At 37.6% G+C, this 25,962-nt stretch overlaps 1 protein-coding gene across 6 annotated transcripts in view; it reads left to right on the forward strand.

Annotated features, from left to right (window-relative positions):
- The first annotated feature begins 711 nt into the window (after positions 1-711).
- The window catches only part of GLRB (glycine receptor beta), a 46,513-nt gene continuing 21,262 nt past the window's right edge, over positions 712-25,962 (forward strand). For 3 of the 6 annotated variants that reach the window (XM_015285340.4, XM_046941153.1, XM_046941152.1), the window contains exons 1-7: positions 712-750; positions 2,006-2,159; positions 12,503-12,609; positions 15,031-15,098; positions 21,094-21,323; positions 22,815-22,897; positions 25,643-25,783. In XM_015285340.4, coding sequence (XP_015140826.1) covers positions 2,038-2,159; positions 12,503-12,609; positions 15,031-15,098; positions 21,094-21,323; positions 22,815-22,897; positions 25,643-25,783 — 751 coding nt within the window. In that variant the 5' untranslated portion in view covers positions 712-750; positions 2,006-2,037. Of the gene's footprint in view, positions 899-1,158; positions 1,177-2,005; positions 2,160-12,502; positions 12,610-15,030; positions 15,099-21,093; positions 21,324-22,814; positions 22,898-25,642; positions 25,784-25,962 lie in introns of those variants that run through there. The other 3 variants (XM_420379.8, XM_004940905.5, XM_040699693.1) reach the window with 2 other exon arrangements.

The raw sequence follows: 25,962 nt of genomic DNA on the forward strand, positions 1-25,962 counted from the left end.
AAGTGTATACTGGCAGTGATGGAAAGCAAAACTGGAAGATGTGGGAACAGACAATTTTATGTGGCTTGGTTGCTGAAAGGAATGTGAGACAGATGGGAGACGATGCCTTTGTACTACAATGTGGGGTGGACATTTGATGACCTAGGGCTACTTGACTGTACAGCAATCTCTGCCTGCTTGAAAAACTGGGCCAAAGGGCTGTCTGTAATATAAGCATGAAGCATAAGCACAGCTCCTGCTTCAGAGAACACAAAGTGAGCAAGGATGTACATGGGCAGACAGTGATAGGAAAAAAGGGAATGGTTTTAAGCTAAAAGAGGGGAGATTCAGATTAGATTTTAGGAGGAAAGCTTTCATGCAGAGGTGAGGCCCTGGCACAGCTGCCCAGAGAAGTGGTGGGAGCCCCATCCCTGGAGGCACTCAAGGCCAGGCTGGATGGAACCCTGGGCAGCTGAGCTGGTGGGGAGCAACCCTGTCCACTGCAGGGGTTGGGACTGGGTGGGCTTTGAGGTTCCTTCCAACCCAAGCTGTTCTGTGATTCCGTGCCACTCTGCATCATCACCGTCCTGCTGCTGCCGATCCTGTGCAGTAGCAGAGCACGATTAGCTACCGTCGATAGCACACCACCCCTTCCCCTCCCTCCCAAGCCTAGCCACGCAGTGCCCATGTGCGGGCGGCGGGACATGCTCACTACGAGGCCGCCGCGCCGTCGCTCCGCACATGCTCACTGGCCGCGGAGCATCGCCGGAGGTAGGGCTCGCTGGCCGGAGCCGCTCTTCCGCTCCGCGCCGCACCATGCCCCGCCGCCGGCTCTCCGACTGCCGCTGGCCCTAAGCGCGGAATACTGGCGGCGGCTCCGCTCCGCTCGGCTCCGGCCCGGACGCGATCGTGCGCGGCGGTGAGCGCGGGGCTGCAGCCGCATGGGCCCCGCCAGTGGAGGCTCCGCGGGTGGGGCGGGCGCAGCGGCCCTGTCAGCACCTCGGCCAGCGCCCGGCGGCGGCGGGGCCGGGCGGGTAGCTGTGGGGTAGGGGCTGCCCGAAGCCGGGCCGAGCCGAGGGGGGCACCGGGCTCGGTTGCATGCGGCGGAGCCCCTCTGTCGGTGCTCCGAGTGGGGTTGGGGCTTTGCGAGGGAATGGAAATGACCCTCTGGAAGGTGCGGGAGAGGCAGTCTCACAGGTAATTGAGTAAGTGGGAAGTGCAGGTGATGCTGAGGAATTGTGAGGTCTCCGTTGGCCTAAGGAGGTGGCGTGGGAAGCAGCTATGGAATGGAAAATATAACACACCTGGGGTGCCTTATGGCTGCGGCCCTGGGCAGGTGGGCCTGCCTGACCCCACGCAGGCTGGGCTCCCGGCCTGGGCCAGGTACCTCCCAAGTGAATTGAATGGGATGGGGTAATGCTGAACCCTCTGGATTGCACTCAAGGCATCTTTATGCTTCCCATTTAGTGCTGACTCTGCAGCTAGAGTCCTTGCAAGATAGCCATTGATGTTTACATTTCCATCCATGAGATTGAATGTGTGGCCCTTTCTAATAAATTGAAATTGTTACTTTTTTTTTTTTTTTTTTTTTTTTATATGTGCCAAGCACATAGAGTGCTCTCAGTTCTCTGTCTTGGTAAATGACTGGTTTGTCACATTTAACCATGTTTAATGCAGTTAATTCATAGTATTTTTGGAGAGGAATTCTCCTACCAGGTTTCTGAGGATTTTGAGTTAGGTACCCTTTGAAGGTCATCTTGTTTATGTTTTAAATACACTGAAGCTATCTTGCACTTAAATCTGTTCCTGGCTGTTATTCTCTTAATTTTGGGAAACTATCTGATGCTCAGAAAATTACCTAAATTAGTTTAAGATCAGATTCGCATCTCAACAGACTCTCTCCCACGACAGCTAAGACCAAATATACATATATTTAATGAAATACTTGTTTACCTTCTGTACTTGTGTTCTCATTTGTCCTATATTACCCTACTTACATAAACCTATTTATTTTCTTTTCCTGTAGACCAAATATTTCTCTGAACTTTAATCTTCAAGATGAAGATCCTGCTAGCGATCTTCTTCTTTGTCTCATTCTCCTTATGGGTGGAAGAAGTCTATTCCAAAGAGAAGTCGTCAAAGAAAGGAAAGGGAAAAAAGAAGCAATACCTCTGTCCATCGTATGTTCCACATTTCCTTTATATTCTTGCTTGATCATAATTCTGCTATATTTTAACACTGAAAATGAAATAGCAGTTGACAAGGAAGGTGATGGTTTCTGTTGAGAGAACAATTATGGGGAGTAGGAATGAGAGGATGAGGGTTTGACTGGTGACATAGCTGAGTTCTATCAATGAATTTGTTTCTTCTACAGCAAGTAATTTATTTTAATGAAAAGTCTAAGCAATAGTAAACAGATTCTTAACAATGATTAAAAATGTTTGCAGGGGATTCCAACACCATATATTGCTATTTATAAGCACAGAATAATGTAGTACTGTAATGTTTTGCTGTCTAGCATCATATTATGAGTATACTAAGAGGATCTGAAACTGTTGTACTGAAGTTCAGTTTCTGGTTTGCTTAGCTATGTAAAAGAGGTCTTGTCCTACTTGTATTCTTGTCACATGCTGAATAGAACTAATGTCTTAACAGCTTCCAGTAGTGATTTAGAGTTTTTTTGGAGGTGGATAAATTCTTTCTACAAAACACGCCCTTATGGAGCAATCTTTCTGTAAAAATACAGAAATAAAAATCAGTGATTGTTCAGATGAATAGAGAATATATTCATTTCACACTAAAATGAGTTTCACTTTCTAATGCCTACTGTGTTTTATGTTGCTTGATAGGATGATACATACATTTATTTCAGAGGGCCTTTTTTTCTCATTTTCACGGGTGGCCTTGGTCATCTTTTCATTGATGTGGTGTAAATGTGGAAAGATAGGTGGAATGTAATGAGTTTCCAATGTGTGTAGAAGAGCACTGTGCCTTAAATGCTGAAGTGACTCAGGCAAATCTAAAGCACCTTTTAACTGTGACCACGAAAGAAAACTGGAAGATGAAACTGGCTAGCTAGCACTAACAGACTTATTGCAAGGAAATATAAAATAGAATAACAACAGTGAGGCAGTGTTTAAAGGGTACTTTTAAAGTTCCCATTCTTTTTAAATGCTAATAATGACATTTATTTGTAATGGCAATTTTTTAGAAAATTTCTACATATGAGTGTTCTTATTTGTTATTATATCAACCCTAAAGATGAGACATATCTTTGGATTTGAAAACATTACAATACAGGTCTCAAATGTGACATGACTCATTTGAAGTGACCCGTATCCATTCTGTTTCCTTTGAATAGTAGAGTTCTGTACAGAGCATTCTGCTTGAGTTAATGTAAGGACTTCTGGCAATGGGAGAAATGCCATGGTTCCCCGGACAGGCATGAGCACTGAAGTCATTGGATAGTGACTTACACAGCTGGGAGCGGAATCCAGACCTGCCATGGTCTTGTGAAAGCATCCAGTACTTCCCTCTGATCTTAGCTTGATCTTAATTACAATTCAGAACATCAGTGCACAGTGTTTCCTGGTACTCATTTCTTGATACCAGTTAGTTTTGAAATGTATAAATATGACATCATTTGTCACCACTGTTTGAGGTGAATAAATGCTAAAATTTTTTACATTGTATTTTTACATTCTAGACAGTGAAAGCTTTCTCTGGATATCCCAGCAGGTTCCCTTGTTTGACTGATGTATCCACATGTACAATGCTGCTTGTTAGAATTAATTGCCATAGCAGTGAACTCCGTCATTTTCTGAGTAACGAACAAGTTGTTGGTGTCTCACTTGGCTGAAGTTCACAGCTAGAGACACAGTCACTTGTGGTAGTGGAACTGCAGGATTGCTGGGTCTGTGACTGGCAGTAGAACCCTTAGGTGAGTGAATGAACAGTCCAGGTGAGCTTTGTCTTGGTCTCCTAACTTAGGCTGTTGATGACAAACTTTCAGCCATTGATGTGTTCTAATAACATTTCACAAAACCTGTAGTTGATGACAGTGCAAATTGTAAAAGAGATGTCTTACTCTTAATGTTTTTTTGCTGTGGACAAAAAAAAGGAGAAGTCTTTCCTCAGAAACAAACCAAAATATGATGCAGTAGTGGAGTGCGAATTCAGTGATGAGACCAAAATTAGTCTCAGAGGAAATGGTTGAATGAAAAGTTCCCTATTAAAGCACAAAGGAATTTTGCATCATTTGTATGATTGAGTGGTACAAATTCCTAAGGAAATTTTAAGTTAAAATTTTAATCTGCCTTTAATTTATGTTGATTACTAGCACAATACAATTTAAAGCTTTATTATAAAAAATAATGCCTCTTGTCTATTTTCAACATGCAAAAAACTAAATTCTGCCTCCTCAGGAAAATAAAAACAGCTAGTAATTATATAAGAAACAAACTTTACAATTATGAAATTCAAATATACACAAATAAATTTTTAAAAAAATATTTGTGTCGAGTCTGATTGACTCGAGTTCTTGAGTTCTGTAGTTTGATGTTGAAATGGGTGCTATTAGGACTGGTTTATGTTTTGGACTTTAGCATGTTTGTATGAGAAATGAGCACACCTGAACTTTTACTTTAATTCATATCCAGTACATGAGTCTGTATCTAAATGTACACCTCTGGCATGAAATTAACTATTAGAATAAGCTGAAAACAAGCTGATTAGAAATCCCATAAAAAGTTCATTATTGTCTCATAAACAGATATTTGCTTCCTTCATTTAGGAAAATACTATTTTGTATCTGGGAGCAAAAACTCTTACTTGTAATTATTTATAATTCTGTGATTCTATGATAATGCCATACTTCTCTGCACGTTGTGTGATAGTGACTCAAATAGCCATCTTATTTTTATTTGTTTCTGGAACTGTTTTTTTCCCAGCTTTTTCTTTAGAGGGGTTTCATGAAGCTGATGCTTAATCACTTGTTTTTATTTTAATCTAGTGCTTCCTCAGACAGATGTAAGATCTTGCATCAAAGTTTAGATCATTTTCTTTCTTACCTTGGGCTTTTCAAATGAAACAGAGAGTAATTATACTTGTCTCATTCTCAGATGTTTGTTGATTCACAAACAAATTGATATATATTGGACCTAAAAGTTCACAATAGGGAGTTTTTCACATAAATCTAGGAAGCTAGTTACTGCAGATGCATGGTGCAATATAATATGAAGCTTTGATGAAACAAAACTCTAGCCTTTTGTCTCCATGGAAAACATTAAAAAAAAAAACAAAAAAAAAACAGGTTGAGCTCTTGAAGAAAATCCTTTACGAATTCTGTAGATTACAGCCTTATTAGGTTACAGAGCTTATTTTACAATCCCCTATACTGAATACAGCTGACTTGGTATTAGGCACAAGTGGATTTAGTCACTTGATCTATTTCTTGGCCATAGACTGTCCACCAGCTGTATTTTCTCTGTTATTTCCCATTTGGAGGCTACTCCACGTTGCTGTGTTTCTGCAAGTTGTTGTGTGTCTGTAGCGTCTCTGCAGGATGGAAAATATGAGCTTGAAGTGACATTGTAGGTAACAGTGAAAGAGTGTTACAGGTTTAAAGTCTAGAAAAGAGTACAGAACGGGCAATTGCACTATGATTTTTGTGAGACTGTGCCACAAAGGTTAAGCACAAGTGTGACTGTTTTACATTTCTTGTTAATGTGATTTAAGCCTATGTGAACAATTTAGCCAGTTTTGATCAGATAAACGTGGGTATTTTGTTTGAATTGCCCCATGCAGAGACAGCCTTTTGAATAGGCACATGTTACTTCCCTTCCAGTACTGGCATTATTTTGAAAATGTTGCCAGATGGCAGAGGAGGTTTAAGAAGCTGCCACATTTTAGTCATGGTGAGGACTGATGTTGAGAATAAGATGTATAGACAGACATGTTTGGGATGGAAGATGTGGTCAAAACAGATTTTGTCTAATGTTACTGCTTTCCCTTAGCGTAACTTCCTCATAATTCCTCTTAATACCTGTTCCTGGTAAACATGTTGGACATGCAGCTGTGACTTTTTCTAAGAGCACTGCTGAAGAACACTTCTCCCTTTTTTTGTGTCATAATACTTCAGTTATGTTGCAGTGTTGCAGCTGTTGCTGTTATCCCACGGTCCTTGGTAACCCAGAAGGTCTCTCTCAAAGCCCCTCGCACGATCTCTACACAAATTCAATTATAAGCAGAGGGAAGTTTGGTTACAGAAGGCATAGAGATATGTGTCAAATAGCAGCTAACAAAATCAGTTAGCACTGTGCTTGCAGTCACAGCTATCCCCTTTAATTACGATTTTAGTGTGACTCAGCTGTTCACCTGCACACTTATAGTTGCTGATGGTCCCCCAGAGAGTCTAACAATCAGTATTGCTTTGGTCTCTGAATCTCATTCTTTCCTCTTGAACTCAAGACTATGTTTTTATGCTGCATCCCTTCCCACCTATATGCATTTTCCCACATGAAACTTTATACACACATAGGTGATTAAATGCATGATACCTGTAGAGACTTTTTACCCACGGAACAGGAATACAAACTGTGTTTTGGGTTGTATTCAGAAAAGCATATCCATTACTTCAGAAGCTGTGAAATGGCCCTCAAAGCCCTCCAGAAAACATGGCTCGTGCCATCTGCCAGGGCAGAAGCTTAGAAAGGTCACAAATGCCAAGGTTGAATAAACAGCTTATTTAAAAAAAAAATAACAAGATAGCAGGACTGAGGGGAAAGAAAAGCTTTGCATGCGTTTAAAGCATAGATTTGAATGAAAGACTTCTCTGTACATTTCTCTTGGTTAACTGGCAGCTTCTGACAATCTCTTTCCATAAAAGCTGAAGTCAGTCAAAGTATTCTACCTTGGATCCTCTCCACCCTCCCATGAACACGGACTTTTCTTCTGACCAAGTGCTTGGGCCTATGTGGTCTATCAGTAGTGTGTGATCATCCCTCTAATGTGAATGGTTAAAAGTGGAATCATCCCTGTCAACATTCTCTCCCACCTTGTAGAAGACACTGTTGATAGTCTATGAGCAATTTAATTTGTAGATGTGATGGGAGAGTTGATGCAGTTTGTGGGAGAAGATGGAATGGAGTTGAAACAGCAGCCTGAATTTATTTGTGGGGACAGTTACATTTCAGTCACTCTAAAAATAAAGACATTGCAGAACCCATTTCTGGTTCCTGTAAAAATTCTTCTGACCTGTGGTAACAGCAATTGGTCAGTGGTTTAATTATCCTGTAGCATGTAGCTCTCATAGAAAGCCATGATCCCAGACAGACAGGGCCACATTCCAGGAGGTCTGGGAATTTGTATTCAGAATGGATAAGTGTGCTGGGGAGTAAAAGATAAGGCTGTATAAGCAAAACGTAAGTTCTCTTGTAAAACAGTAATTAACTGTGGTAGGCTGAATTTCTTTCAGTAATCCTCCCTCCCTGGTGAGAAATTCTCACTCCATTCTGAACATTATAGTGATGAGGCAATGCAATTGTGCAGAAAAGTTACAGACTTGAGCCCTGTACTTCATACAGAAAGAGCCTCCAGGCTGTGAAAGCTCTCGGGTCTGCTCATGAAACTACCCTAAAACTAAGGGTGAGGAAAACCGTAGGACTACATTCTGTTCTCATTACCACCATGTAGATCTCTGAAAGGCAAATTATCTCAAATGTCTCTCCATTTATGCTTTCTAGCCAAGATGGTGCTCCTTTCAGGTTGTGTACATTGCTCTTCTTGGTGTTCACACATCTAGAAAAAGAGACTGGGACATGGGGGCAGGTATGGACAAATATTTGTAGTTCTGCTTAAACTTCTGGCTCCTTGTAATGCTTCAGGGAAAAACAAGGCAGTTCAGAGTGCTATATAAAGGCTCCTAAACATGGAGTAGTGCTGAATGTGAAACCAAAGCTAAATATAGGGGTTTCTGACAGGCAAGAACAAAAGAAGTGGCACTAACTGAGCTATTCACAACCCCAGCTTCAGGAAGCTTGCTTACATGGCCATGTTGGGAGTTTGTGGTCTTACCACAGCAGATGAAAAAGAACTATTTCAGACCATGATTCAGGGTGCCCCAGCAAGATTGATGTTTCACATTGCACATTGAAGGAAAGGTTTTTTTTGTTCACTTTACTAGATTACCTCCAGACTCAAGGACTGAAGTTGAACATCTAATTTTAAATGTTTAGCTGTCAACTGTATTTGTGAGCATTCATAAACTGTTACTCCGAGATTCATAGTTTTAATATAATTCAAGTAGTATGACTTTGCATTGGAGGGATTGTGATGTTTCTCCTTAGTAGTAGAGAAGTCAGGCTGTACAGTTTGAAAATTTGACTATTAAGCACTCTAGAGATCATAGAGATCATTCATATGAATTATACGGTGTTTATTCAATCTGTATTAACCTGTTTTTATGCTTTCAGTTACTGCACTTCGGAAATCTAACACCTGCAAAGCAGAGCACTGATAGTTTGTACCAGGAAAATAGTACATACAGTGTATGGCCAGATGACAGATGCTGTGCTTCCCAGAACTTATTTTTATCATTTTCAGACATCTACTGCCACATTATATGACTAAAATGACAGATTAGCTGTATTAACTCTGTTGTTTCAGTGTTACATAGGAAATTTTGTGGGAGATAACAGTAGTTGGAATATATATTTTTCTCTGTCAGACAGTAATCTATGCAAAGGCAAAGACTGACGTTAGCTTATCCAAATTATGAGCTCTAAGTAAATGCTGACAATGGAAAAAGCATGCAGTATGACTCTTTGGTCTGCAGCGTATTGTAAGATGGATTGTGAATTGGCTTCCCTCTGACACATACTTATTTTTTCCCTGATTGTCATGACATAAGTAAAAGCTGTATTCATTTCTCCTAAAATGGTAATGGGATCTTAAGAACAGGGATCAGGGCAATATGAATGAAAACAACAACAGAGGTCTCCCTTCCTATTTGTGTAGAATAAATATTGTTGGCATTCCTTTCTCCAGTCATCCTCATGGGGCTCTGCCTGTAATAAGGACTCCTTGTAACTTCAGTGAGTTCTGGGAGAAGATGTCATGATAACCCAACAGAGAGTAATGTCTTCTGACATATTTGCTTGGCACAAATGTAACAAAGTTATATAAATTTCAAATCAAGTGTATGATTCATTTTTGCCATGCATATGTACTCATTTAAACTTCTGGATGTTGATTAATGAATTATGAAGATAATCATCTATTGTATCAATTTAAAATATTAATCATGTTCTTCAAAGGCAGTGATAAAATATGTACAGCTGCAGTGGAAGAATGAGGAGATGGACACCTCACTATGTATCCCATGCACTACAGTATTTACAGTCATTTCTTTTATTCATCAGTGATACCAGAAGCAGACTGGAGAGAGGCCAGTCATAGCCCACAGAGATTTCATGCTGACAGACTCAGAGTACTTGTTTTCTTTCTGGATTTTGCAGACACTCTTTGTAAAGTGAGAACACAGTTTGCTTTCTTATGTCTTGCAGAGAAGGAGAAGACAGTTTGTGCTTTTTTTTTTTCTTTTTTTCCTTTGCCTTTTCCCCCCAGAAATTGTTGTTTAGGCAAAATTCTCAATAAGGCATTTCTAGCTTTACTATTACTTTTTTTTTTTTTAATTCCCCTTACGGCAATGGTGAGACTTCAGTTGCATTAGCCTTTGCTTGGTATTCACTGTGTCTTGACCAGGACTGATAAATTACTTTGAAAAATATTGCTACATTTCCTTATGTTTCTCAGCAGCTATGCATACATTCCATGCAAGCTTAGGTAAACATATTAAAAATGTGTTCTAACTGGTGGAAATTTAAGGGGAACTTTTGGCTAGTTAGGAACTTTTCACGTGAAAATTCTAGGTCAGATAAGAGGAGATGGTAGGTAATATTTCAGTTAGTGTGAGTGGTGTTGTGTGGGAATCAGTCTTTAGAAGTGGAGTGCTGCTTCTTTGGGGAAGGAAGATTTGAGCTCAAATTCTCTCTTTCTAGTATAGTCTACACCTTTGTCTGTAATGAATTCCAGAATGACCAGTTGAGCAGGAGTGATACTGTTTTTAGCTGGGATATCAGTGACTTGAATTGTCCCAGCCAGTTGTACTGTGTGCCTAATCCATCCTGCTGAGGTTAATGAAGTCATTCAGCTAATCTGTCACTCTGGAAGTGACATAGTATTTGAGTTCACCAAAACCTACACCTATGTTTTATTGATTTACAGGTGAAATCTAGGTATGTTTCATTAGCAAGGCTTTTTGAAGGAAATCCAGTCTTTGTGAAAATATTTGGTAGCATGAATGCTACTCAGTGAGTAGTTCAATAACAGCATACTATGAAAGATCACAGTGAAAGTATGGCTGGGCTCTGTGGAGCTTTTTTCCAGTGGCTATTCTAGCCACTTCATTCAAAGTCATCTTTAAAAAAGCAGTGATGACTGACTCTGGGCTTCTTTCTTTCCCTAACTCAAAGCAGCTGATGCTCTTGTGTCACTTGGTTCTTACATAAATCAGAAAAAATGTGTGCATGTGACACTTAACTTTAAAACGCAACCTCAGGACTTGCAGCAAATGTGACCATGGTAGTCCTTACCAGACAGCAGTGCTGCCACCCTGTCTTCATCACATCACTGGCTTTTCTGTGCAGGAAACAACCTTTGCCTAATTCACGGATGACCTCTGAGCAAACAACCTGAGCAGAACCCTGTATTAACATGCTTCTGCAGTGAGATTCAGATCTCACAAAACTACAGCTTTATTCCTCTTAATTGAAGAGACAAATAAACCTGTCAGACTATCAGCTGTATTCAGCTTTCTTTTGCTGTTTGATGCTTACTCATTTTATTTCTCAAGCTTTTTTTTTCTCATTTCCTCCTTGCATTTTACAAGCATCTGTATTTAGTCTATGTGTTCATATTGTTCCACATGGTTCAGATCATCACTATTTAATGACTATTGCCATCATTATTATTTAATGAACTTCTCTGAATAATACGTTACAGAAATATAAAACAGACTGGGATTTAAGTCTGTTCATTAGCTATTTAGTTTTAGTTTGATATTTCACAAATACAGGGTATATATGATTTAGAAACAAACTCTGTGGCTTGCTCTTTATATAATTTCAGTAGGCACCTGATGTAGATGTGTTAGGTGTTAAGATGTGTGACTTGCAAGGAAGCAAAGCCATGAATCTTTCTGCATCAGATAGAGTGCATGAAGTGCTTGCCTACCTTTTTTTCCAGTGAAATTAATATTCTTGCCAAACTTGTTCATGTTACAAAATTGAAAATAAAATTGACAATTAGCTTTATGTTTTCATGTTGTCCAGTTAGTGGTAGCTGCAAGGAAAGCATACAAAGCTGATTCATGGTATTTCTCTCACAACCTCTTTATTGGTAAAGGCCATCATTGAAGGCTGAACAAAAAGGGACAGAAATAAATCAGTTCTTTTACATACTTGATGATTCAAATTCAAGTCAAGAATGAAAAGCCATAAACACAATTCTTGGAAAATTATTTGAAGGGAAATTTATCAGTTATTTGATGAAGAGGTTAGAAACCCTGCTGTTATTGCTATAACATTGAATTCTCAGAGGGTTATTGTACGTACAGTAAGAACATACTAGTGGCATTTTTACGTGACATGTTGGTTATTCTAATGACAGAGTCAGCAAAGTACTCAAACAATGGTTGGAAAGATGATTACAAGAGTTCAAAATTTGAAATCACTACTGAACATTCTACAGACAACATAAGAATTCATTTACAGGGCATTAGCAGCCTGCTATTGATGGGATGGGAACCTGTGCATCTTACTCTTGCTTTTTATTCCACTCATTTTTTGTATTTACCTGTCATAAGTCCTTTTTAATTTTAGTGGTGCTTTTAATTTAGCACCCAACACAAAAACAGCAAGGTAAATGAAGATGTTTGAGATTACGCTGAAAAACAACCAGAGTGCATAGCCTTGCTTTCCATAACAAAGCTTTCGTTAGTACTTGCCAGTTATGTGATGTCTGAGCTCTCGTAGGGCTCTCTGGCGCTGGCAGCTGAAAGCAGGAAGCTGCCAAAACCTCTGTGTAGTTTGGCATCTAAGAAGTGCCTGTCAGTTTACTTATGTTCCTAATTTGACAACCACTATAAATAGTTCAGGTGGTTGTTTTCTTCTGATGAAGTTATCGTTTCCTTCTGGACATGTGTTCTAAGAGAAGGGAGCAGTTAGTGAAATTCTTACTTATTTACAGTACTTATTATCTGTTGTCTTACTTAAGTTTACAATTAGTGTATTTTAGAGGGCTGTCATGCTTGTTGCAGCTTCTTGTAAAGTACCAAAACATCACAAAGAAATAAAGTATGGAATGAAACTGCTTTGCTTGTGAGTCGGCACAACTTGAAAATGAGTTAACTTTAAGCACACAATTGCTTCTGTTTTAGTAGTAACTAATGCACTTCTTTTTACAGCCAGCAATCAGCTGAAGACCTTGCAAGAGTACCTGCTAATTCTACCAGCAACATCTTGAATAGGCTATTACTCAGCTATGATCCCAGGATAAGACCTAATTTCAAAGGTTTGTCAGATGTTTCTGCCTTTTTATTTGATCCTTGTAATTTAACTTCTGTTCTTTTCATGCACAGAAAGTTTATGTAGAAGTAATATTCACAACTATATTTATTTCTAAGAGAGATAAAGGTTTTGCTACAAGCTGTAACTGTAGGAGGTGTTTACAGTTTTTTTTAGCTGAAATATAATATGTTGGGATTTCAAGATCATAGTAGTGTCTGATGCTTTATTATTATTATTAAATTTTTCTAATATATTTTTTTAAGTTGAATTAGGTTTTGTAAAATGCATTTTTAAAATATGTCTTTATTGCCTCATTTTAATTAGGCTTTAGTAGTATCCTCACTTTACAGTATTTTAAACCACTAAACTTCTCTAAAGGAATCCTTTAAGATAAAATTTGAGATCAGCAGTTTCACTGTTTGGAAATCAGGCAAGATAGAGTTTTGAAGATATGTTAATAATACTGCCTACAAGGTTTGGGATTTCAAATAGATGATGAGTTTAAGCACATGTGATTCTGAGATATGTTGTTGTAGGCAACTGTTGTAGGAATGTTCCATGTAGGCAAATGTGATTTCCTTTCATATACAGAAAAGGCTGAGATACATATACTCTGCAAAACCTCTAGTAATCATACAGCTGAAAATTGTACTTTCCAGGAACTAGATTATTTCCCTGCTGGAAAAAAGACAGGAATTAGATTATATTATACACATTGAAATTTACATAAATCAGTTTTTTGTACAGCTTAATTATACTTAGGTTAGGAGTTACTGTAACACATAGCAATAGCATGAGAACTTTAGAAATCTATAATCTTTATTGTGCTTTTGAAGAGACTAGTTTCAGATTTCAGATTCTATTTAACTAAGCTTTATAACTGCATTGAACTCAATTCTCAGCAGGTTTTCTGCTTCTTTCTTATTCTCTATAGAATCATATTTATTTGTTTTCAGCGCTGAATTTTGTCACAAAACAGTCTTGTAGCCACTAGTAGGGCATATTGCAGATTGATTCAGATTAAGAATTGAGTCTGAAGAAAAAGAGAGTACATGTAATTTTAGCTTACGGAGAAGTGGAAAAGAAGAACATTTTCTGACAAGTGATTTGCCCGTGTTAAAATGTTCCTTACACATGACTGGCTTGGGCTGCAGCTCCTATTCAAATCTGGTAGGGACTCCTGGCTACCACTGGTGCAGTGGATACTCTGTCACTGATGTAAGGCATTAAATGCTATATTCCACTTATTGCATAACAGAAAGAACCACACTTAACTGATCTGATTGACAAAAACAAACTGGTTCACTGAAAAAATGAAATTTTATCTTAGTGATTTTCTGGTGAACCACGAGAACTTACTAATTTTGAATTTATGTCTTATACATAGTCTGGAATATTGCGCGTAGATGAGCAAACTATTAATAAGACATTACTTTGTAATGTAGTTGTTCTTTCTGTCCAGATAGTCTTATACTCTTGCGTCTTTTTTATTTCTGAAAATAGAAAGAATTCCGCCGCGCTAAGCAGTTGTAGTAGTGTGACAACAGATGCATGTCTAGTGTGAGTACTGACACTCTCAACATACAGGTGCTAAATAAAACTAGTGGACCATAGTTCTCACAACCACAAGGCCACTGCCCCCAATTCATGGTAACTCTCTGTTAACACCAGATAGATGACTGCATATCCATTCCCGCAGGGTGACAGAGGGCAGATGTAGCAGCTGTCACACCAGCCCTCTTCAGCTACAGTAATCCTGGCTGTGGAAAAGAGACAAAAATCCAGTCCATCTCGATGTCTTCACAGCTGCTGGCTTCTCAAAATTTTTCTTGCTAAATTGGTAATCATTGTAAAATGGAGCAGCCTTCTGCTTTTCTCCCTCTCATGCTAGGAAGCTGTGAAAGCTGCATGAAACAGGTTTTATCCCCCTGTATGTACACTAGTACATTTTTACGCTTGCCTTGCACAAAGAAGTATCCTCTTACAATGTAAGTAAATGTGTCATCATAAATCACAAACAGCTATTTAGGATGATAGATCATTGTTATGTCTTTGGCAGTTGAATGAATTGCCTCTATCTATTGCATTGCACGTAAAAATAATACTGGATGGTGCATTCTGTGATAGCAGAAAATCATGGAATTTGAAAATGACTCATTGACTTATGGTCAATGAAATGCTTTAAGGTTAGTGTTTTGGAATGAGGATTTTTTTTTGTTTTCTTATGAAAATGATTCTTGTGGTTTCAATGCAAACAGATTACATCGTAGCTTTTGAAAACAATGTGTAGGTATTAATTTGAAAATACGATGTTATAGAAAATATTTCACATTGTGATACCACTAAAAGAGAGTCACAAAGGAAGGATAATGTACCTTTACTGGATTGTGCAAATGACTAGGAATCTTTTTTTTTTTTTTTAAAGGGATTCCAGTCGATGTGGCAGTCAATATCTTCATTAACAGCTTTGGGTCAATTCAAGAGACAACTATGGTAAGACTGAAACGAACTGAATGCAGCACACATGCGGATTTTCTTATCCAGTAAAAATTCAGTCTGAGGATTATGAAACATAGACCATAAATGATCGTTTTGACTGCACAGACTGAGAAGTAAGGTTATGGGACTAGTGATAGACTGTACCTTTTGCCGTAAATCTGTGAATCAATATAATTCTTTTTTTGTGAGAGGTTGTCATAGCTTTTAGAATCTGATGTGTGTGAAAGGAAATCTGGTAGATGAGTGCAAAATGAACATACATGCAAAGATCTCAAGCATGTATGTTCTCTGTTCTATGGATTTTTGAGGAGTAAGGAGTAGAAGGAGAAAAGCAGTAGACTATTGGTGACCTTACTGTCCTGTTTATTTACTGTATGAGAGGAGATAAAATGATGACTGAAGTTTAAAAAAAAGGTTTTCCAGTCCTAAGTATCTCAGCATGTCAATAACAGCCTCAAAATTTGCAATTTTGCAATTTTGCAAATTTGCAAAAAACTTTGCAATTTTGACTTTATTTTGTTGTTATTATATGAAGTACAGTCAATTTCAAAATAAAAAGTCATTCTAGAAAAGCACTCTCTGATATTTTGGGACTTGAAGATCTTTTTTCAATGATTTTTCCAATAAATACTGTGAAAAACATTGAAACAAGCCATATTTCATTATTGAAGATATTATGACACAGTCTGAGTTTTTCTTTTGTTTAAAAAACTGTTTAGCCAGTATGTGAGAAGCCACAGCCGGGGCATATACTCAGACTCTGGAGCCCCAAGGCACTCCCACACCATCCACTGAAGAAACAGGTGCAGTGCTCTGCTTTGTCCAGAGCATGGGGGCAGTTCCTCAGATCTGGTTGCTTATCTACTGCTGTGGCTAAGGCAGCATTCCTAGTCCCAATGGCAGAGAAACAATAAACCATAATGCAGCTAATAAATAATAAAACACCTTTTGTTGCACATCAAAGTCATTACCTGCTTAAAATTCAGAACCAGCTCATGTGTTACCCTTAATGACATTTCAGTGAGGCTGCAGAGTTGCTCAAAGTTAAACAGATGCGGTGACTGAAGTAGCTTTTCAGCAGCTTGGCCAGAAATTCCCATTTCATTGCTAGGAGTGAATAAAGGATTTAGGTTTGATTGAAAATGATAGTAAGTCAGCTAATGGCATTAGCAGGAAGTGATACTAAAATAAAGAATGTAAGATGAAGATATTTTGAGATTTATTTCTTGAAAACAAAAAGAGGACAGGAGTTTAAAGGAGCAGGGAAGAAAAGCAGGAAAGTAGGAGTGAAATGAGTATCTAAGATGGCAGGTATATTAAGCCAGATGGCCCTTTCAAGTTATTGAAATTTATTACATGCTTTAAAAAGTGACTTTTACAGAGGCTTTTTTACAATTAACCATATCCTAATAGTAACAAAACATGAACATAAGGCATGTGCATCTCTCAAAAAAATAAAGTATCCTCCAGCAATGCATATATGCCTGCCTGTGGATTCCTGTCTAGTCATTCACAGATTTACTAGCATATTGTGTAAGATAGTCATGCTCTCCTTCATATTTTAGAGCTTCAGACACCATCCTCATTTTATGCTTTTATTTAGATTTCTATGTCCAGCCAATCACTGTGATGCCTTGGTTCATGAGGGCTAGCTTTTTTGTCTGAACTTCATATTTCCCTTCCTTATCTCATGTAATAATAATAATAACTCATAATAATGAGTTTGATGGGGAATCTCACACATCGAGAGAATGACTAATTCTGCAAAAGACTACATGCTTGGACAAGTTGCACAGTCTGTTTCAGCTGAAAACAAGAGGATCATAACATGAAAGTCAATATATCAAAGCAGAGATGGAGCAGGAGGCAGAGGTAGGTGCAGAGACAGGCACATTATTCATTCAGGGTTAAAACAGGGAATAAAACTGTGGCTAGACTGAGGGCAAGGAAGGCAGGCAGATATGTTGCTGTGACCAGAACTCTGCAAGCCTGTCCCCTATGGGCACGAGGAGTTGTCTGATAGCGTACCAGACTGCTTTGTCAATGTCAATGGCCTTCGAGTGGCCAAGGACATGGGAAATAATTTTATGACTTAATGTCAAATTCACTGTTTGGCTCCTTTGGTGAGAATCAATTACTTTTGTTTTCTATCCTTATTGTCCCATAACTATTTACGTTCTTAGCTATGCAGTTTACTCTTCACCAACAGAAATAGAGTGGTTGACTGCCTACTGAGGTAGAGTCTACTGTGCTTGAGGAGAGAAAGGGTTTTGTTATAGAATAGTGTTGACAGGTTAGTAGCAAGATTGGTGGAGGCATAGCGTTGATCCTATGCCCATTCTATACAGTTTTAATCAAAGTTGTGCAAGAAATGAAGGGCAAATAATTGTTCAATTTCTAGCAAAAGTTGAGTTTATGCTGTATTGCTGAGTACTAGAAAGAATTGCTGTAGGTTCCCACATGTATCAAACAAGTTAACTGGAAAAAAAAAAGAAAAAAACTAGAAACTACAGAGCAAATAAGAATTTTTACAGCTCAAATGGAGGAAGGCTCATACCAGAACTGCTACTTTTCAGTAAGCTCCCTTTACCTGAACTCCTGTAACTTGTTTTCTTCTGGCTTTTTAGGGTACTTGTCTGGGATCCCCGTGCTAACTCTTCCAATTTTTCAGAGGTTGTTTTAGAGTGCAGATTTGTAGGGGAATATAGGGATTATGTTGCACTTAGAAACTGTTACAGATGAGTCAGGGATTTCTAGGGATAGATCCTTTCTTTTGTAAATATCCATAAGACTGTAATGTTTTAGCTGTACTAAGGATCTGACCTTCTGTTTACAATGACTATTCATTCTTAAGGTTTGCATTTGCAGTGTAACCTTTCGTTTCTGACTCAAAATCCAATTCCTTCTTCCCCTTTAATTTAAAACCTTATAGAAAAGTCTTTTTGATGTTCATGCTCTTATTTCACTTTTCTTCTTTTAATCATATGAATACGATTTTCTACTTTACTAATCTGATAAAAGACAGCACTCTACGACTACTCTTGTTTAAAGAGAGTGCTATTATGCTTTCTTTCTTTGTATCATTGTAGGTCATGTAGAAAAAGCCTTTCACGATCTACTGTGTGCTCCAGTTTTCAGAGAGAGAAGTATTGGCTATGCCTAGCTTCTGGCCTGAGGAGTTTTTCTGGCCACATGCCCACTGTTTAGTAGGTTGCATTTGAAATATTTCCTAGAAGTCCTCCCCTTTCAACTTGCCTTGAAAACAGCTTGCCTTCTGTTGGAGTTTCATGGGAAAACAAAGCCCTGTAGAACACTTCAGTGATTCTTTTTACTTTCCCTGTCCTCCTTGCCCTAATTGTAATGAACAACTCTTTTTTTTTCCCCTAGTGCCAGGCTTTTAAATTGTTATTTGACTCCCTTTTACTTTAAAATATTGATCATTCTGCAATATCCAAAAAACATCTTTAAAATTTTTTGGGAGGGAGACCATGTGGCTCATCCAGACCACTTTTTCATGACTACAGTGAACCTAATTGCAGTACTGAATCTGAATCTGAAATTTCATCACTCAATTTTGGAAAAAGTCTGTTACCAGACTTCTTAAATTCGATTTGTACTGGATCATAGCCTATACTTCTGTCATGTGCTGTAATAGTTTGTATTCTGCTAAGTAAAACCTTTCTGCATATTATTTTTTGTAGATGCAGTTTAGACTCCTGACAACTCTTTGCTTAATTAAACATTCTTCATACTACCTCAAGTATGTGGTTGCCATCCTCCTCAGGTGTACACTCTGTGAGAGGTTTCCAGTCATTTGTGTTGGTCCGAACCTACTTGTTTTAGGTTAATGGGAATTCTCTTCCATTGGCTGCAATGGGAACAGAATCAACGTCTTAAATTGTCACTAATCTAATAGTTTGGTTTATTTGACATCCTTTGTAATAGAAAAAGGAAGAAAGTAAAGTAGTGTCCGCCTGATCTTACTACCAATTCCTATTTTGACAGTGGATTTTGATTTTCAGTGATTTAAACATCTTCTGAATGGGTAAGCTGAAGGCAAGTATTGGAGAGTGCTTATCATTTGCTTATGGCTGTGAGAATACTTTTTATTTTGTTATAGCAAGGTTAATGCATTTGTTTATGAGAAAATTGATTTTTATGTAATGCTTGTAAGTGTGAGCAGTATGCAGGATTTATATGTTTTAAATTAATTGTTTTCACTTGGACATGAAGACTGTATGGAATGGGAAATTCAGAAACAAACAAGTAAATTTTCAATTATATCAGTCATTCTGAGATAATGACCTGAATTCCCTCATGTTCTGAAACTTCTCAGTGGAAGCCTTCCAATACTAAGTCACTTCTTATTAACTACTATTTTATGCTACTTCTTTACTTTGATGGAATATAGGTCTTTGAACAAATAAAAATCAGACTACCTCTACTTTTTTTTTTTTCTTCCCAGAAACAGACTGACAAAAAGTAACAGTTCTCTCAGAACTATGCATATTAATAAATGTTGCCTCAGATCTTTCTGTTTAGTTTTGATGCTTAGGTTTTTGTTATAATGCAGTGGGGAAAAACATTAAACAGCCTGTTGTAGCAAAGAAATACCTGGACTGGACATGGGAAAGCGAGAACGGGGGATTTACAGAGGGATTCAGTAGGGTAAACAACTCTGCATGAGATCTTGATCAAGAATTAGGATAAGTATTTTAACATGGCACTTTCTTTGGACTGTAAATATATAGCCTATAGCAAGTACTGTGGAAGAGAATTCACAATATATCAACAGAAAAATGCTTAAGACGCTACATTTTTTAGTTTTTTATGTTGAATTCATTGAGAAATCAAAAATATGTTGTGAATCATCACTCACAGATATCTCACAGATATCTACCTTTTTTTTTTTTTTAATAATTATAAAGCACTAGCAGCAATGATATCTGGATGCTTTGTGCCTAATAAATAATTATTTTAAAAGAAACAAACAAACAACAAAGTAACCACACTATAAAATACCACTAGGAAGACTAGACATAGATATACCTTAATTATAGAATCTGATTTTGTTTTTGTCTTTTACTTTGTTTTAACAATACCGTTATTCCTTTCTCTGTATGTGATCTGCCTGGTTTACATTTGCATAAAAAAAGAGTCATTCGCTTAAATGTAAATCTGAAAAGCAAAAAGACTTAGATGTAAAACTGAAAAATTGTAATTGACATACTAGGTCAGATTTTTCCTTTGGATGCACACAGCTTTCACTGAGGACAGCATGCATGTGGATTTCATTCTGCCCTGAGACACATGCTACTCCAATTCCCAACAGCAAAATTTGGTTCTCATTGAGCATGGTTCTACTACTGTCCATCCTTGATTAAAACTCCTGCTGAATTCAGAGGAAAGTTTCCTCTATTTAATATCTTGATTTAGTCTTAATTTTTGTGACCTATTCTGTGCCTGTTTTCACACATGCTACCTCAGGGCTTATGTTGTACAGTCATCAATTTTCCTACTAAAATAGTCCTAAATCACTATTAGTGGTCCCAAGGCTCTATTCTGCGCTTTTAGTTTAAAGTCTGCTATCTTCCTAGTCTGTTTTCTGCTTTTATGGTGTGGCGTATTGCCATCACTGTGCCATTTAATGAACTGGAGAATGCTTTTATAAGGTGTTATATTGCCATCAGCATGCTACTTAACCAACTGTATAACAAACAGGAGTTTACACTTCCAGGATTTGCTGGTAGAAGTGATGCTGTTTTTTAATTAAAATCTGATATATACTCTACCTGTGATTAGTAAATTGCATTAAAATTAGCACTTACTAATGCTATTTGAATAGAGATTCATAACTATCTTTGTGATAGAAAAATCAAGGCATAAATTGCTTTTCTTCTGCGAGTCTGATAGAATAGAATTCTTTCTCCATGATTGTTTCTTGGCTAGACTTTTGTCTGGTCTAATTCCTACGTATTCTTCCCATCAGGATTACAGAGTAAACATCTTTCTAAGACAGAAGTGGAATGACCCCAGACTCAAACTGCCCAACGACTGGAGGGGTTCAGACACTCTGACAGTGGACCCAACAATGTTTAAATGTCTTTGGAAGCCGGACTTGTTCTTTGCAAATGAAAAAAATGCTAACTTCCATGATGTCACTCAAGAAAATATCCTTCTTTTTATATTTCGAGATGGAGATGTCCTAGTCAGCATGAGGTATTTTATTGATAAATTCATACTCTTTCTGACTTTAGTCAATTCATGACTTGATGGGAGATGTATATACTGTTAGACTTAGTAACACAGTTTTTGATTAACATTTAAACATATATGGCAATTTTTAAACAATGCCATCAAAAGTGAAATGTATGAAAATAAATCAGGAGATGTTTCAAAGCATCTAGGTTAATAGCACAGGAAATGCTAAAATTTGAAATATATGTACGTTAATATATCATGTTAAAGTAACATATTAAGTAAGCTAGTATTAGTACAACATGTAAAGCTTTTATATTGTCACTTAGATTTCTGGAAGCATAATGAAATGGAAGAAGGTTGTTACTCAGCAAGACCTGGACAGGCTGGAGAGTTGGGTGGAGGAGAACCTTATGGGGTTCAAAAAGGGCAAGTGCAGAGTCCTACACCTGAGGAGGAATAACTACATGCATCAGTACAGTTTAGGGGCTGACCTGCTGGAAAGGAGCTCTGCAGGGAAAAACCTGGGTGTTCTGGTGGACAGCAGGTTGGTCATGATCCAGCAGCATGCCCCTGTGGCCAAGAAGGCCAACTGGAGTGCACTAAAAGAGCATGGCCAGCAGGTTGAAAGGTGATTCTTCCCCTCTACTCAGCATTAATGAGGCTGCATCTGTATCCAGCTATGGGCTCCCCAGTTCAAGAAAGACAGGGGACTTCTAGAGAGAGTCCAGTAGAGGGCCACAAAGATGATTAGGGACATGGACCATCCTTCTTATGTTTTAGCAGAGGAGTTGGACCGGTTGATCTCGAGGTCCCTTCCAACTCCTGTGATTCTGTGATATCTGGAGTAATTCCTTCAGCAATGTAACATAATTTTCTCACCACCTGAATTTCTATGTTAACTAATGCAAATAAGGATTACCTCCTAATGATTTAAAAAAAAGACTAAAATTTAAAGAGTAAATATAAATATTTTGTAAAAGTACTAGGATGTGATTCCAGTTAAGATCTATGCTTTACTAGATATAGATTTTTCAGAGGACCCCAAAAAATGTTTAATTTCATTGCAACTAGTGCAGACTTTTCTGTGGTTTTGCTTTGTTTATCGTAGTGACAGCACCCTATGCCATAAGAGCAACCATTCATTGTAAATAACCAATTTTTTAATTAAAAGGAATATAATGAAGATTTACAGATCTGAAGAGCCTATAGATGCAATGATTTGCAAAGATTAGGTTCAGTTTCTAACAGTGAATCTTTTTTTTTTTTTTTGCATAAACTGAAACATACCACCCAAATGGAAGAAAAAGTGATTTCCCAAATGCACTGTAACTTTACTATTAAGAGGGGACGACTTTTGAAATTATGTGCTATCTATTATAACTTCTGTTATTTTTTTCTACTATTTTAGAAACTGACAGGCAAATACCTAGGATTTTCTTTTTTCTTAGTGCAATCTGCTCATTACATGACAGCTCACCCTATTTTTAAATTCTATTTCTGTATTTTTAGATTGTCCATTACTCTGTCGTGCCCTTTGGACTTGACCTTATTTCCTATGGATACACAGCGCTGCAAGATGCAATTGGAAAGCTGTATGTAAATTCATCTTTGCATAAAAACACATTTTGTAATGAATCTTGAAATGAATAATCACTGATTCCCACCAATGTAAATTTCCCTATGAAAAATGTTTCTTATGCTTATGTCACCATGCACTCTGATTCAAGCTTTCGCTATTAAACATGATGGCAACTGATAAGTATTACAAAAACAATTGCAATAAGCTTAGTAAAACGGAAACACATATCATTTGTAAAAAAGAATCCACGGTTTCCCCTGGTGGTTTTACCTGCCACAACCTTTGCTTTTTTGTACAGCGTCAAGGTCCATTTTATCCCCTTGCACTGATGTTGTACCATGTCATTTGTAACTCCTGAGGTACTGTAACAAAAGAAAATTATTTGATGCCAATATTTGAGAGCACTTAGCATGAAACCTTTTCAAAATGGTTTCAAGATTTGTTGTGGATTTGAGCAGGCATCTCTCCCCTGCTAGTCCTTTTTTGGTCACCTGGTGATCCCATCTTACAAAGGGGCAGTCAGGTCTCCTCTGTGAAGGCCCTCATGCCATGCAGGCAGTTGCAGCAAAGTGCTTCTGAAACCCATCCTCTTCCTTGCTCCCTAACTACAAGGGCATCTATTCCAAAACAGTTGTTTACCAGTAGTACCATCCTTGCCAATCCTACTTTCCTGGCCTTTTGTTTCGAATAAGGGTGAGTGTGATGCAGGGAAGGAAGGGTGCTTCTCCAACCTGTTCCTGCTACAATAGAAAAGCTTTATTCTGTTGTTACTGCCCCATATCTGCTGAGGAAGCTGAGATTAAGGAAGGAAAGACAGAAGCAAGAAAACAGCAAAGTTAACCAAAGCTGTGCAGGACAGCCTGGTGATAACCGGATAGTAATAATGATCAGAACTATACAATTTAGTGTTTGATTGACAGCATTTACCCTTAGAATTCTAATATGACTATAGTATTAGAGTTTTGCCCACTGTGCATATATTAGCCGAAGTAAACTCGCATGGTAAATCCAAATAAATTTGTGGTTAATGTGAAAATGGTAATAGTAATGAAATTTTGCTCAAACTTTCTCAGTCTGGGTTTCTCTACAAGTATGAAAAAACAATTTTTCAAGGCCGAACTACTCATAAATTTTGCCAGTAACTTAACCTAATCAACCTTACTGTTTTTCTCCAAGCTAAGTTGATGTATATAGATTAGGGAAGAGAAATGCATTTTCTGGAAAGATAGTCTGAACTGAATTTTCTTCTATCTTTTATTCCTTTGACTCCTATAGTTCCCAGTCTGTCCTCTCCAGTTCCAACAGTGGGCTTACTTTCATTGGCACATTTATTTCAATGAAATATGTTCTATTCAAATTTTTGTCTTCCTGGTTGTTAGATTTCCAAGACAAAGCTGCCAGTTCCATGTATTTATGGTTATGATTACTAGTTCAGCACATTCCCAATGGACAAGATTTTCAGTGTCCATTAATTATATTATAAAAGATCTTGGTGGGTTTGTGATAAAAGTGTTGATAAATGTCATAAAGAGGTGAAACTGATTTTATGAATTGAACATTAAGACAACTCATTTTTTGATATTATCTTTCAGCATGGAGCTTTGAGGTGTGATTATTAGGTTGTTGTTGACCATATAGAGGTTGGCTAATGTACAATTTAACTTTTTAAATGACATTTATTTTTCAAGAATAAAAACTGTCTGTCTAATGCCTCCAAAACAAAACTGGTTCTTTAAGCATTTCTGAGGCTTTGAATTACAAAACACTGCCTACTAGCTCAATCTTTTTATATATTTCCCCCACATTTTTTTTTTTTTCTCCCAAATAAAGCACACTATCTTTGAGCAACCTCATCTAGAGGGAGGTATCCCTGTCTATGGCGGGAGGGTTGGAACTAGATGATCTGAAAGGTCCCTTCCAACCCAAACCATTCTATGACTTTCTGATCTCTGTATGAAGTTAATTCTTAATAAACAGAAAGTAACAGAAAAACAGCATGTAAAATCATGATTATAAATGCATATTTATTTAATACTGTGTTATGCTTGAATACTATAAGTCTGACTTTCACTGCCTCTCACATAGTGATGTTGTGTAAATCATGGTTTATATGTATGCTGGGGTCTCTCCATGTTCAGGAGATTATGATGGTGCTGAGGTACTGACTTGATTTCAATAGGACTATGTATCTACTTAAATTTTTGTTATGTGTTTCCTAAAGCACAATGATTTCATGAATCAGGGATTTTAAACTGAACAACTAAGTAGAAACGTTGTTTTACACAAAAGCCAAGTAATTAGATAATCAGGTAATTAGTAAGTAGGTGCAGTGTTAATTTCTGTTGTAGTTACTAGGACTTGTGAGTGTAGTTGAAATTCAGTATGTTTTTCATGCTTTACTGAAATGGAGTACGAATGATTATGCAAACTTTAAAGCTGTGGAATCTAGAGCTTTGCTTTATTTGTTTAGGCACTGATTTCTGTAACAAACACCTCTTAATCACTGTAATATTGCCAATAATATAATGTTCCACCTGTCAAGTCTTAATATAGAACTACAGAAAAAATCAGTTGTAGATTATCTCATTTTTTTCTAATTCTTTGAATAGGAAATACAACACTCTTCCCCCCCCCCCCCCCCCAAAAAAAACAACAAAAAAAAAAAAACAGGAAATATGGTACATACATGCTAGATTTTATTGCTGAATTTACTTTGATTGAGATGGGACATTAAATAATTATTATTTTGTTCTTGTAGTTGGTTACACAACTGATGACTTACGCTTTATCTGGCAATCTGGAGATCCAGTACAGTTAGAGAAAATTGCTCTGCCTCAGTTTGATATTAAAAAGGAGGATATTGAATATGGTAACTGTACCAAGTATTACAAAGGCACAGGTAGGTGATATAAGTGGTTTTCATGGTAAAAACTTTGAGCTTCCTTCTGTTACTGTTTATGGATAAAGATTTATACTCCAGTACATGTCTTACATTTCATGGGAGGAAATGGATTACTTTTAGCTAACCTGTAGTACATATCATTGTAACAATCACATATGATTACTGCAAACTAATTC

This window comes from Gallus gallus, chromosome 4 (assembly GCF_016699485.2).
Source record: "Gallus gallus isolate bGalGal1 chromosome 4, bGalGal1.mat.broiler.GRCg7b, whole genome shotgun sequence".
NCBI lineage: Eukaryota > Metazoa > Chordata > Aves > Galliformes > Phasianidae > Gallus > Gallus gallus.